At 43.5% G+C, this 13,836-nt stretch overlaps 1 protein-coding gene across 5 annotated transcripts in view; it reads left to right on the top strand.

Moving 5' to 3' along the window:
* The window catches only part of KIAA0586 (KIAA0586 ortholog), a 73,571-nt gene extending 62,783 nt beyond the window's left edge, over positions 1-10,788 (top strand). For 3 of the 5 annotated variants that reach the window (XR_009114602.1, XR_009114601.1, XR_009114600.1), the window contains 4 exons: positions 7,289-7,478; positions 7,856-8,051; positions 8,517-8,634; positions 10,748-10,788. Coding sequence is in view for 2 of the 5 variants with exons in the window: in XM_058026739.1 (XP_057882722.1) it covers positions 7,289-7,431 (143 nt within the window). In the remaining 3 variants the exon portion in view is untranslated. Of the gene's footprint in view, positions 1-7,288; positions 7,646-7,855; positions 8,052-8,516; positions 8,635-10,747 lie in introns of those variants that run through there. The other 2 variants (XM_058026739.1, XM_058026742.1) reach the window with 2 other exon arrangements.
* Positions 10,789-13,836: the final 3,048 nt, after the last annotated feature.

Here is a 13,836-nt window from a genome sequence, read left to right as displayed (position 1 = left end):
ACAGGCATTAAAATGTATGGACCCCCAAACATGAATAACAGAGCCCAATATATTCTAGAAATATGCTTTTGAAATCACCTTTCTGTCCACTTGCTGGTTAAATTTTGCATAATTTTTTTTTAAATTGTATATAGGTGATATTTAGTTTTACTGAATAAGTAAAATATTAATTACACCATTAGATCTGCAGATTTTTAATTAGCACTTGTCAGATTCTCCTGATTCCCCCAGCTGTTTACCTAGGTTATCTCTTGTGGATTTAGGGATTACTCCTCCCTCTGGCCCTTGCACAAGATACACATTTTCCTGGTGGTTTTTCAAAGACTCTGGACCAGTAAGGAACCAACTCCTTCTCTTTTTCTTATTTTAAAATAAAAGTTGCAGCTTTTATTTATGCTTAGTTTTCCTCAGGAAAATTGGTTGCAGCCTAGAGAGAGCAGTGCTTAAATGTTAAATTATTTGTTTTGAGCCAATTGCACATCCAAAAATCACAGCCATCTGTATGGAAAAATCAAATTCACTTTTAATATTTCTTCTTAGTACTAATAATTACTGTAGTTATTTGGAAAGATCATTACACATGTTTTGGAAGGGATTTGGTGGGAAACAGCAGCAAAAGATGTGGCCAGGGAACAAATTTGTTAAGCAGTGAGAGGTTCTACAGAGCAAAAGATACCAGATCTAAAGGAGAAGAGGAGATTTTAGGCACCCAAAGGAAATATTTATTTAGTAAACTCTGCAATCTTGTTTCTAGATGTTTTTGGAGCTGCTTTCTGTCTGCCCTTCCCTGCTGGTCTCTGTGTTAGGATTTTGAAAAATCTGGTTTTAGTTTATGTAATGTATTTCTAGTTTTTGTTCTGTTTAGTGTTGCTGTTGGTGGGAATATAGAGTGTTTTGGAAAAACCACTGAACCTTGAACTCCAACTTGAGAGGAGAAGGAGAAAACCATTTTCAAATATTCTGCTTTGAAATATTTGTTAGCTGCTGAGCCTGGCCCCACCCTCCTTTACTGGCTGGGGATCTGCATTTATTTTCTTTTTGGAAATATTTATAGCTGGGCTATACATTGGGGGTTACACAAACAAACAGCAAAAGCACAGTGTGTGTGTATACACGTGTTTATTTTCTGTGTGCTTGTGTGCAGGGTTTCTGTAAGTACATGACACCAAGGGGAAGGTGGAATTTGCCAAGTTTAGGTCAGAACTTGAACTGAACTCACATTATATAGTTTTCTGTCTCCACTGGTGTCTGTGGCCCACTTATGGAAGTTTATGAGTTGGCTGCAGCCTTTGAGAATGAAACCATGTTTTTTCAGCTCCAGCAGTAGACTCGTGCTTTTAAATCCAGACATTTTTGGCTCAGTTCCCCCAGATGTCTGTCCATTTCTGTAAAACAGCTCAAGTGTTTTAATTGTAAATGTACCCCTTGCATGGAGCTCAGCCCTAGAAACCTGGCCTTGTTTTGCCTCGAGTCTTTTCTGTTTGTCATGGAGCAGCCAAGTTGGGGCAGTGTGGGTTGGGGTTAAACAAGAGCTGCAGGCATTTGCAGGACATCTTGTTCTTGTTTTCTGTGTTTCTGTCCCACTGGAAGGCAGAGCTCTCACCTGCTGCCAGGTGAAAGTTTGGCAAAGCATTCACACAGCAGGAAGAGAGCCCCTGCCCTAAAAAGCACATTTTGGCAGAGCTGAAAAAGCACAGCTTCTCCACAATAACCTAAACAAGCCCATGGATTCGAGGTGACAAAAGCAAGAAAAGCTTCCTCTGGAGGAGGAACTCTCATTTCTAATAAATGGAGAATAATTTGCCCAAAATTTTGGATTATTTGAGTACCTGTTGATGGTCCTGCTTATTCCTGAAAAGATGGTATTCATTAGTTCTATAACCTTTCAACTTTATAAGCCATTGAATACAGAAACATTCAATAGCCAGTGTGCACAATGCAGCTAAATGTGACTCTGAACTGGAAATGCTGAATATCATTATAGTTAGTAGCATGACTGACATTGCAGTGCAATTTCTTTTTTCAGCTCAGCCTTCAGAATTACTTACATCAAAATATGGATGTTTCTTACCCAAGAATGTGTTAGCCCAGCAAGCCTGGAATAATTTTGATTTTGCCAGAAAGCCACTTCTTGGGTTGCTGTGCTTGGTAACTCACCTGTACAATTATGTATGAAAGTGAATGAATTTCAGTGTGGTACCACACAAACCCATGGAGACATGGCCTGGACACGTATTGGTGCAAAATGGAATCCACAGGTTTGCTCACAGGTAAAAGGAGACCTTCAAGAGCATCCAGTTCCACCCCTGCCATGGGCAGGGAACTGCCACTGTCCCAGGTTGCTCCAAGCTGTCCTATCCTCCAGATAGGAAAAAAGAGAGGAACAGATAAGAGAGGAGAATTGAGATGTAGATAAGAGAGGCTGCCAGGCTGAGAGCTGGGGATGTTCAGCCTGGAGAAGACTCCAGGGAGACCTTAAAGGCCCTGCCAGTGTTTAAAGGGGCTCCAGGAGAGCTGGGGAGGGACTTTGGACAAGGGATGGAGCGACAGGACAAGGGGAATGGATTCAAACTGACAGAGGGCAGGGTTAGGTGAGATCTTAGAAAAAAATTCTTCCCTGTGAAGCTCTGGCACAGGTTGTCCAGAGAAGCTGTGGCTGCCTCATCCATGCAAATGTTCCAGGGCAGGCTGAATGGAGCTTGGAGCAACCTGGGATAGTGGAAGGTTCCCTGCCCACGGCAGGGGTGGAACTGGATTATCTTGAAGGTCCCTTCCAACCCAAACCATTCTGTGGCTCCATAAAATGTTCCCACTGCCAATGGTTACCTTTGAGCCTGTAGACATTTGTTCTTCTACTTTGCTTTAGAACTTCTTTACTTCTCTAAAGAACTTCTGACAACTCTCTTTCCCTTCTAATGGTCTTTGCAACTGTATGCCAGATGTAAATCTTTTTATGTAGGGAAAAAGCGAAATGGGGGAATGACAGGAGGAAAAAAAAAGGCACCTTCAGTGAAGATTTAAAGATGCTGAGTTGGATCTGCAGGTGCTGTGCTATCCCAGTGCTCAGAGCACTTGAGCTAATGCCATCTGGAGGAAGTTATTTGTTGGTACAGGACAGTGTTTGAAACTTTGAAGTCAGGAATAAACAAAGAAAAAGCAGCTGGAGTCTGGCAGAAGAAGAAACAAGTCATTCCTATCAGCCCCTGCTATTGAAGGAATGAGAGCACAGCACTGGAGTTGTTTTTACAGTTTTGGGAGTTTATTCTTGCTCTTGAAGAGAGCTGCTTCAGTTGGGGAATAGAGGGAAGATTGTTTTCAAATTTTAGGAAGCAATAGGTAGGTAATTACAGTAATTATGGTTCTGGTTTTATACTGAAAAATAACCTGGGTCCTGATCCTTCAAACCCTCCCTATTTATTGTATTGATGGGGAGAGGTGATTTACAAGAGCATGGACTGACAGGGCAAGGGAGAATGGCTTCCAAATGAAAGAGTTTAGCTTAGATACTGGAAAAGAATTCTGGACTGTGAGGGTGGTGGGGCCCTGGCACAGGTGCCCAGAGATGCTGTGGCTGCCCCTGGATCCCTGGCAGTGCTCCAGGCCGGGTGGGACAGGGCTTGGAGCAGCCTGGGATGGTGGAAGGTGTCCCTGCCCATGGCAGGGGTTGGAGCTGGATGTTCCTTAAGGTCCCTTCCAACCCAAACCATTTTGTGATTCCATGATTACAATTTCACTTACAAGATATGGCTCTCTTTCATCCCCAGACAGGTTTAAAATAGTTTTATTTCATATATGGACACCCAGTCAGAAGAGTTAAAGCACATGGTTTTCATTTGGCTTAGAAGTCAGACTTGTTTAGTCTTTTTATTTTGCCAAATAGAAAAATTCAAAAAGAAAGATTTTAAACATTTTTCTTTGTTCTTACTGTTGCTATATGGTGTGAGTAACCAAACTTCCTTCAGCGTGGTTTATTCCTTTTTCCTTTGGCACACATTCATGACACCCTTTGTATGTGGCATATTCTGAGTGTGACAGTACCTCTTAGAGAAAAACTCCCTTCACAGGTCACTGGATGGTTGACACACCATTAATTTTTATGCTTCTGTTAAACAAAGGTCTGGAAATTAAATACTGTACATGAATTTGTTAGAGAGTGCCAAGAACAGGAAAAATCTCTGATCTGAAATGTGACCTTTTCCATCAGCAGGTCACCAAGATGTTTTCAGTCACTGATGAGTTTCTACCAGCCAAGCACTCTCTTACCAAGAGTGTCAGTTTTCACAGCTCATAGGAATTTATTCTATTAGAATAATGAATTTGGAAAACTGGAGGTCACCTAAGGTCACATGCTCCATTTATTGGATTTTAACAAGGAAAATTTTTATAAATACACCTAACTACATGATTACAAAATTGTACTGAGTACTCCCAGAGCCTCTAAAAAAGGAGGGGGGAGGGAAGCCATGAAGATTACCTGACTGCTTGCCCTTTTGTGCTTTGTAAAGGAAAAAAAAATTAATTTCAATTTTTATGGTGTATCAAAAGATTTTAGCCATTCTGGTAAGGAACTCAGTGTTAAAGAGGAAAGCATCTTAATATTGGTTATGAGCTGCTCTCTGATGAGGGGAAGACATAAAATGGAATATCACATTATTAAAGAAGGAACAGAGCAGGGGCTATACAGGAATTTAAACCAGTCTGCCTCTGTTTGTGTCTTTATTCCCAAACCCCTCCCTGGATGTGTGTTTAAAGTGTTTTATGCACTGGGTGTGCACGAGGTTACACTCAGCAAAAGGTAATAATGAGAAAACACATGTGAGAGTAACTTGGTAGTTGTATTTTGGGGGCCAATGTAGAGTTTCAGGACCAGCAGCTTTCTATCCTGGGAAGTTACAGGCATGGAGCAGAATCTCCCATTTAGCTGAAATATGAGATCCACAGTTTTTTCACAGTTAAAATGCTGAAAATCCATGTTCTGTATTTTCTGTGTGAATGTAACAAAGTCAGAGACTTCAGGTTTCTGCCTTTAAAAAAGGGCAGTGTTGACTTTGGGTATTTTAAAATTAAAGATATTTTGATAGCTGAAGAACTGGTAAATTTTCTGTTGACCAAGTAGATGGAATTACTATTTTTATTTTTCCTGTCTTTTAGCACTTTATAACTATTGTAAAATTGGTCTGTAGTATATCTGTAAAATATATTAGAGTATGTGCTAGAGGAATGCAGACTAATATGATACTTTCTTTTAGCACTCCCAGAATCAAAGACTTGAGAGGTTCTGACAGAGCCTTGGGAGAAGGGAATATTACTTTCTTTTTTCCTTTCATTTTTTCTTTTTTCCTTTTTTTCCCCCCCTTTTTAACAAACCTGAAAACAGCTGTTGAAACAATGACATCATGGAATGTGACATGACTGTGGAAATTATTAAGAAAGTCAAGCTTTGAAAGCATCAAACTACATCTAGGGTTGGAGAGGGGCTTTAGTAGAGGATGATTTGCCAGGTTTCCTTGGGCATTGCACAGTCAGGTCTTCTCTGTGTCATTTTCATGCCTGACCAAACAAACCCAGCAGCCTTTTTGTATCACACAAACACAGCCACAGACTGCAATCCCAAAATCCCAGGATGGTTTGGGTTGGAAGGGACCTTAAAGCTCATCTCATTCCAAACCCCTGCCATGGCAGGGACACCTTCACTGTCCCAGGCTGCTCCAAGCCCTGTCCAGCCTGGCCTGGAACAGTTCCAGGGATCCAGGAGCAGCCACAGCTTCTGTGGGCACCCTGTGCCAGGTCCTCACCACCCTCATAACCAACACCTTCTTCCCAATATCCCATCTAACTCTGCTCTTTGTTTGTTTAAATCCATTCCCCTTGTTCCATCACTCCACACCCTTGTGGAAAATCCCTTCCAGCTCTCTTCCACTTAGGCACTGGAAGGCTGCTCTGAGATCTCCCCAAATCCTTCTCCTCTCCAGGTGATGTGCTGATTCCCTGGGGACACAGAAAATGCTCTTGTGCTCCTGCTGCCTTCCTGAATAGCAAGAGGCTGTGCTGGCACAGGTCGCTGCCTCTCCTGCCTTTACTGTCTTGGGCCTCACTGATATTTGATTTCCCAGGCTGTTGGCTGCTGTTCCAGCAGGAAAACAGCAGTGGAATTTTATTTTAGCAGTGGGGTTTTGTTTTAATTAGCCATTCGAAGCGAGCTTTGCTGCCAGTCAGATGAATGCAGATGACTGCTTCAGTGACACAGTAGATAATTAACTGGGCTGAAAGAAAGCCTAACTTTTTTGTTTTATTGGGAAAACAGTGTTTTAATTACCTAGTCTATCACAGAGGAAGGGAGAATTGTTACAGCTTATTGGAATAAGAACAAGCTCCAAGACTTTGCTGTTGTACATGGACTCAGAAATGTTTGTTTTGCTTGTAGCTGCTGCACTTAAATGCCCCCAGGACAACTGAAATCTCAAAATGCTCTTGCTGCAGTTGAGTGCCAGTGCCATTTCTCCTGAGTTCCTTTATTCTTTGTTTCTACCCTGATCCATGACTTCCTTTCCCTGCTCCATGAATTGATTCATCTGGTCTCCTTCCTTTGGCTAAATACATTAATTTTTGCCCATGGCTTTTCCAATGCTGTGGAAAACACCAGAATCACCAGTATGCATATTTGCAATTATTCTGGGCCTGCTGAAGGTTATAGATATGTGTGTGTGTGTGTGTGTGGGTGTGGGTGTATGTAAATACAGCCCAGTGTATTTATAGAACTCAGGTGCTTCCAATACTTAAAGGGCATCCAAAACTCTGGAAAGGGACTTTGTACAAGGGCATGGACTGACAGGACAAAGGGGAATGGCTTGAAACTAACAGAGACTAAGGTTAAATTGAAGATTAGGAAGAAACTCTTGTCTGTGAGGGTGTGAGGCCCTGGCACAGAGCAGCTGTGGCTGCCCCTGGATCCCTGGAAGTGTCCAAGGCCAGGCTGGACAGGGCTCGGAGCACCCTGGGATGGTGGAAGGTGTCCCTGCCATGGGAGGGGCTTGGAATGAGATGGTCTTGAAGGTCCTTTAACCCAAACCCTTCTGTGATTCTGTATGTGCACAGAAATCCATCCCTTTGTTACCTGGTAAGGAGAGTTCTGCTGGCTCTGAAGTGCCTCAGAACTGTGGGCAGCAGGGCTGTCCGTGTACCTGCATTCCCATGGAAAATTGAGATGACTTCAGCACAGTTCACAGACAGCAAATAATGACTTTAGTTTTCCTTTTTACTTATTCTTTCCTTTTTTTTTTTTTTTTAGGAGATGCTGCCCCTCACCTGAATCCACATCATTCTGCAGCAGGGGTGTCAGTGCAGCTGCCTGGCATGAGCACAGAGAATGAAACTCAGAGTCTGAGCAGTGCAGGTGGAGATTCAGATTCTTCAGGCACAGACACATTTTAAAGCTTAGGGCTGTTTCTGGCAGCCTCTGTCTGAAGATGTTGTCACTGGTACATTTGTCTGTCTAGTGTGATAGTCTGGCTGTTCCATCAAAATAACAGTCTTTCAGCACTGCTTATTTTCTACTATTTTTTCTTACAATTTTGTTATTATTTTAAATGATTCTGTCTGTGAATATATCAATTATTTTTAAGCAAATAAAATTCAGTTTTTTCCAGAATTGTTGTGAGTTGAAGTCAATAAAGACCTTTTAAATATTTGTTATTATAGGAGAATGTGGAAGTGGTTGGTATTAAAATCCACTGCAGAAGTGTGTCTCACTTGTGGAAAACCTCTTGGCTCAGTATCACATCAGTACTGTCAGAATGTTGAGCCACAGGGAAATATATTTGGAGCCAAAGTCTGCAAGAAAAATTTCTCTTTCTAGGTATCATCAGAGGTTGTTCGTCCTTAGAAGACCACTGTGACAAGCCAGTAATTCAAAACTGTGTGTGAAAAAGACCTCTAGAATTTGTATTATTATGAAGAATTTATTTTTTTAGACTTACAAGAATTTCTCTGCATTTCATGTTTGTTTCCCTAAAGATTTTTTCCCATCTTGAAGCCTGTGAATGAGAGATTGTGTAAGTAAGGCTATTTCTTTACACTTTTAATGTATTTTTTTTCCCTTCTCACGAGACACAATTAATTCCTGCAGTCTCAGCCCTTCAGAATCATGAAAATCTCAGCTGGGAATGCCACAGTAATGGTGAACAGCAGGAGTGCATGGACACAGTGCCACTCTCCCAGGGACTGCTCCAGCTTGTGGAGCCTCTATCAGGAGGCTCCTGATAAAGGGGGTTGATCCAGGGGAAGGTGGGATCACCTGTCCCAAACAGCATCCAAGCAAAATGAAAAACAGGAATTCAGATGTGTTCCAGTAGAAAAAACTGGGAAAGAAGCTCTTTTCTAAGCAAGGCAAACAAAGCTTTGCTCTGTTCCTCATCACTTACGAGAGGCATTTAGTTGTTGCAGATACTCATAACTGTGAGCAATTCCCTTTACTCTTATTTTCTGTAGCCTGCACTGATTTCCTCTCTCCTTAACAGAGAAATATCAGAAGTTCTTTTTGGCTTTATGTTGATCTCATTGACCACAAGGTTCAGTTAATTTGCTGCAGCATCTGCAAGGCTAAATGGAAAAGGAGAGAGAGCTTCAGCCTGCAAGGTCAGTGACATCCCCAGGATGCAGCTTTCAAGGGTGTCTCTTCAGCACCTTGCAGAGTTGTGCTCTTGGCTGTGAGAGACACATAAATAGCAGATTTGGGTGGGGGTAAAAGAGTGTCACTTTTAAAAAAAAAGGAAAATGCAGCATCACTTTAAAATGCAACCACTTTAAAAAAAAAGGAAAAGCAAAAATGAAAATCACAGAACCATGGAATGGTTTAGATTGGAAGGAAACTTAAAGACCATCCAGTTCCAACTCCCCTGCCATGGGCAGGGACACCTCCCACTATCCCAGGGTGCTCCAAGCCCCATCCAGGCTGGCCTGGGACACTTCCAGGGATGGAGCAGCCACAGCTGCTCTGGGCACCCTGTGCCAGGGCCTCACACCCTCACAGTCAAGTATTTATTCCTAAGATGCAGTCTATGGGATGGCATCTCTGGGAGCCACAACCCCTGGCACCAGCAGGGAGCTGCTTCCCAAAGTTCTGCTGCTGTGATGGGGATCTCCACAGCTCTGCTCATTGCTGCTCTCTGTGGAACTGCACTTAAATCCCACTATTGACCCAATCAATGCTTTCTATAAACAACAGCTTCTCTGGGAGGATGGGAATGTTCTCTTACTCTGCAGTATATGTTGCTACAACAAGTGATTTCACTCAAACAAGTGAGAGGATAAGGAAATGCGGTGGAGAGGGTGTCACAGACATGTTTAATGAAAAATCCTTTCCTTAGGATTTCTTCTCCTGAGAAGCTGAGAGGCCTCAGAAACAAAATGCAAACAATGATTATCTGCTGCTGTGGAATGCAACAGGTGCATCTGTGATTGGTCTCATGTGGTTGTTTCTAATTAATGGCCAATCACAGCCAGCTGGCTCGGACTGTCTTGATCAGTCACAAGCCTTTGATAGCATTCCTTCTCTATTCTCAGCTAGCCTTCTGATGAAATCCTTTCTTCTATTCTTTTAGTATAATTTTAAAATTTTAATATAATTTATATCATAAAATAATAAATCAAGCCTTCTGAAACATGGAGTCAGATCCTCGTCTCTTCCCTCATCCTAAAACTCTCGTGAACATGGTCACAGATAGAACAAGAACTTCTTAAACTTAAATCTTTCCTGCAAGAGCAGTCCTTGCTGGAGCTGTGTTCCAGGGGCTCTGTCAGTCCCTGCATGGCCCAGGGTATAATTCAGGTCTGATATATAATTCAGGTTCCCTTTGTTGCAGGTAAAGAGCAGCTGAGCTGTTGCTGTGCCCAGGGCTGCAAGGCTGGGTCAGGGCTGTGCTCTGCTAAACAAAGTGCAGTAATGGAATTGAGAACATGCAGAGAGCTGTCAGATGAGGGATGGGGTTGGGATGGAGGCAGCAGAGGGATACACAGGCAAGGAGATTGTTTAGGAAAGGATGAGGCAGTCCAACCAGTGGGAGAGGCCAGCAGCTCATAATCCCAGGAAAATTATTGCATGGGGTTTTATTGTTTGCAATGCTGAGCATCTCACATTTTGTTCCAATTATCTTCTCTTGCAATTAATCAAAGGTGTTGTCATTGTCATTGACAGAATTGGGGAAAAACGTTGAGGAGAATATGTCAGGAAATGCCCAGTGAATACCATTTTCAGTCAGTTTTTAAAACTCCCCACAGGGCTGTGTTCTCTCCCAGCTTGTCGTGACTGACTGATGTTTTTGGAAGCTTCTGGGTTCCTGGCACTGAGCTTCAAAGATGTGCTGCTGCTGGGGATTACAGCATGGATGGCACTGGGATCTGCTAATCCTTCACCCCCACTGCAACCTCTGCTGTTCCTATTCAAACAGCATTCTGGAGAGGTGAAAAAAGTGCAAACTCTTGGCTTTTCCATCCTCCAGGCTTCCCCAAAACAATGTGTCCTGCCACATAAACGTAAGGGAACCTCTGTAAATCTGGCGCTCCATGCATGGATCATATTACAATTCTTTATTATTCCTAGGAAAAGCCAGGGGGAGAAGGGAGAGTTGCTTTAGTTTTTTATCTGAGTCTCCATTTTGACTTTGAAATGGAAAAAAAAAAAAAAAAACCCTAAATGTATCTTCTAGAAATTTATCTATTTCTTACTTTTGGACTCAATCTTGTATTTCAGGTTCCTGTAAGTAGTTTTCCGGAGTTGGAAATGGTAAGCACATGTTCTGTGAGCACAGCCAAGCCTTGATAAGGAATTTTTCTGTCTGCATCTCCAAGTTCCATTTTGTTTCTACAGCTTTTATGATTGAAAATGCACATTTCTCATGGGCACTCACGGAACTGAAACAGCGTGATTTGCAAGCTTGCTAAATGGATTTCTTCCAAGCCACTCATTGGGGTATGTCATCAAAGCTTAACAGCATCAAATAGAATTCCATCCAGGAAAAGTATTAAAAACCTACCTCTGTACAGCTCTATTTTTCAGTTAAATCTCAGCAGCAGAGAGGTGAGGGGGTAGCAAGGGTGTTATTGGATTTCAGGGTTGTGGCATGGAAACCAAACCCTGGCTTTATTTTTTGGTTTGATTGAATTCCTGGTGAGGTTTGCTCATGCCTTACATTGGGAAAGCTCTGGAACGAGGCTGTTTGCTCATGGATTGGACTGGCAGTGCTGGGAAAGCACGAAACTGAAATGTCAGAAGCTTTTATATTTGCAGAGAATCTTTTTCTGACTTTGATGAGGAAAATCCGACATTTTGGAAGTGAGGTGCTCAAGAATCCATGGCTTTTTCCCCCTTTTCTCCCCTTCCTGAAGATAAAAGGGAGCTGCTGTGTGGTGAGGGTGGCGGGACAAGAGATTCCTGGCACAGGGGGAGATGCCAGCTCCCAGGCCAGCCCTGGCTCTGGGACAGGACTCCAGCTGGTGTCACCCCTCCCTGCTCAGCTTATCGGGGTTTTCAATATCAGAAGCAGAAAATTTCATGTGCACACTTCCATCTTATCTGAATTGTGGGAAACTGGATAAAAGTGAGGTTTTTGTTATTCCTGTTCATAGCTCAGAGATGGAAGTTGTCAAAATGAGCTGCTAAAAACATGAGCTGCCCTTCCCAGGTGCTTTCTGAATTGCTGCAGGATAACATTTCTGTCCTGATGGAGGCAAGATGTGTGTGCCAACCTCCTCCCAGTGGATTAAGCACTCAGATGTGTAAAATGACACGTGCAAAAATTCTGCTGGATTCCAGTCTGAAATGCAGCCACAGAAGAGCTGGAACCCTGCAACTGTTGAACAGCTCCCTGTGAACACTTGGCACAAGCAGTGGGGGCAGGATTGCATCCTGTGGGATTGTTACAACAGGGGAAATCCATCCATCCATCCATCCATCCATCCATCCATCCATCCATCCATCCATCCATCCATCCATCCATCCATCCATCCATCCTCCCCAGAGGTGTCCCAGTGCTGTTTGGTGTGTGGAACTGAAAGCTTCTGCATAAGCAGTGAGGTATTTGCCTGCCTGGCAGGATTGTTCCTATGGAGATCTCTTTTTTATTCCCCTTTTTCTGCTGCACTCCTGATTTAGATGCATGTCTTTCATAAGTCACCTCAAAATATTCATTATTTTGTGTGTTGATGCCTCCTCCAACCCTCCAGGACTTGGATGGGATTTTGGTTTTTTGCTCTTGTGAATGTGGCCAGATCCCTTATCCAAATCTCAATGTTGTGGCATCCTTGAGCCAGGTCAGGGAACTGCAACAAAATGTTTTTCCAGAAATCCCAACTAAAATTATGGAAATCTCAGTGTGGTGGTGTGGCCAGCTGAGCAGAGGCCAGAATAAGGGCTGGGCTTTGTTCCTGTGATGGCAATAACACAAACCCACAGTCCTGTAGCCATGTCTGCAGCTTTTGTTGTATTTTGGGTAGAAGGGGAGGTCTGGTTTTGTCTTTTGCTCTCATTTTCTGCCTTGAGAGGTGAGTACAGAAAGGGGATTCCTAAAGTTCAGGGTCATTTTGTTCTTTATACATTACTTCATATTTAGATTAAAATAAAGAAAGGAGAGAAAGGTCAAGAAGTGGAATCAGAAGCCTGTCAGGTGCCTTGATCATGGGGGAGGTAATTCTCATATATTTCCAGTGCAAGAAAGGGCCATTTTGGGAAAAGGTGCTTTTTCACCCTCTCTGTAGGATTTACTTGGGGCAGAGAATCATTGTCCTTCATCCCAAAGGCCCCAGGCTCCCAGGCTGGCAGATCCTGCACCAAGGTTGTGGAGGACCTTGAAGGGGGATGTGAAGCCGCTGAAATTTCTTGAACTAAAAAGCCAGTGAGGCTCTTGCCCATGGAAAGGCTGTTGCAGGTCTAGGGCAGCTCCTAAAAAAAAATAAAAAAAAATTGAGAAGAAGAGATACAAAAATCACTCACATGAAGAGCTGAGCAGGCACTGAGCAAAGAACTTTACTAAAACCCAAAAATGCTGCTACTCTGCTGATGAGCTGGAATCATCAGCAGCTTCCAGCAGGGAGGTTTGGGAGGAAAGCAGTGAACTCCCAGCAGTGCCAGCCTTCATCCTGCCTGGCAGGGCAGACAAGGCAGCAGCTTGGGCTCTTCAGAACACTCTCAGCTCTGTTCTCTCCTGGCAGGGGTGCCCAGCCCTGCAAATTAGGGTTGCTAACACTTCCTATTGCCTTGACCTGGCTGCAGGCAGGGATGCACTGGGGTCTTCCAGAGGTCTCAGCACTCCAATTTGTCACTGTCAGATGAAAAAGCCTCCCCTGGTTGGTGCCTGTGCCTTAAAGCAGGTGCAGTTGTACTTCCCTGCAGCCTGTTATCACCCAGAGAGCTGAGTGTTTGATCACCATGGAAAAATCTTGCCACTGAAATGAGGACTTAGAGCTTATTTTTAATGGGTTCTGGGAGCTGCTTCTTGCAGTGATGGGGGATTTGGCTGGGTGAGTGGCATCCTGTCATTTTCTTTTTTTCCTCCCTTCCTTTTATCCTGACAGTCTGGGAAATCACTGCTGCAGTGTGATGTGCCCTTGGCCAAGGGCATTCAGCATCCTGCATGTCGCACAAACACCAGAACCACATCCTCCCTCTCTGCTTCCCTGCTGTGCTTTCTTCATCAGCACCTCTGGCACAGCAGCAGGCACTGAGCCATGGGGCTCAGTGACACCCAGGAGCTGCTGCAGGAGCACTCAGGGCTGCTCGTGCTGGCTGTTCCAAGCAGTTTCCAGCACTGTGCCAGGGGATGGACACTCAGGGATTCCTCTGGC

The sequence above is a fragment of the Melospiza georgiana genome, chromosome 6, assembly GCF_028018845.1.
Source record: "Melospiza georgiana isolate bMelGeo1 chromosome 6, bMelGeo1.pri, whole genome shotgun sequence".
In the NCBI taxonomy this organism is placed as follows: Eukaryota; Metazoa; Chordata; class Aves; order Passeriformes; family Passerellidae; genus Melospiza; species Melospiza georgiana.
Note: the sequence above shows the minus strand (reverse complement) of the source record. Positions and strands in the feature narration are given on the sequence as shown.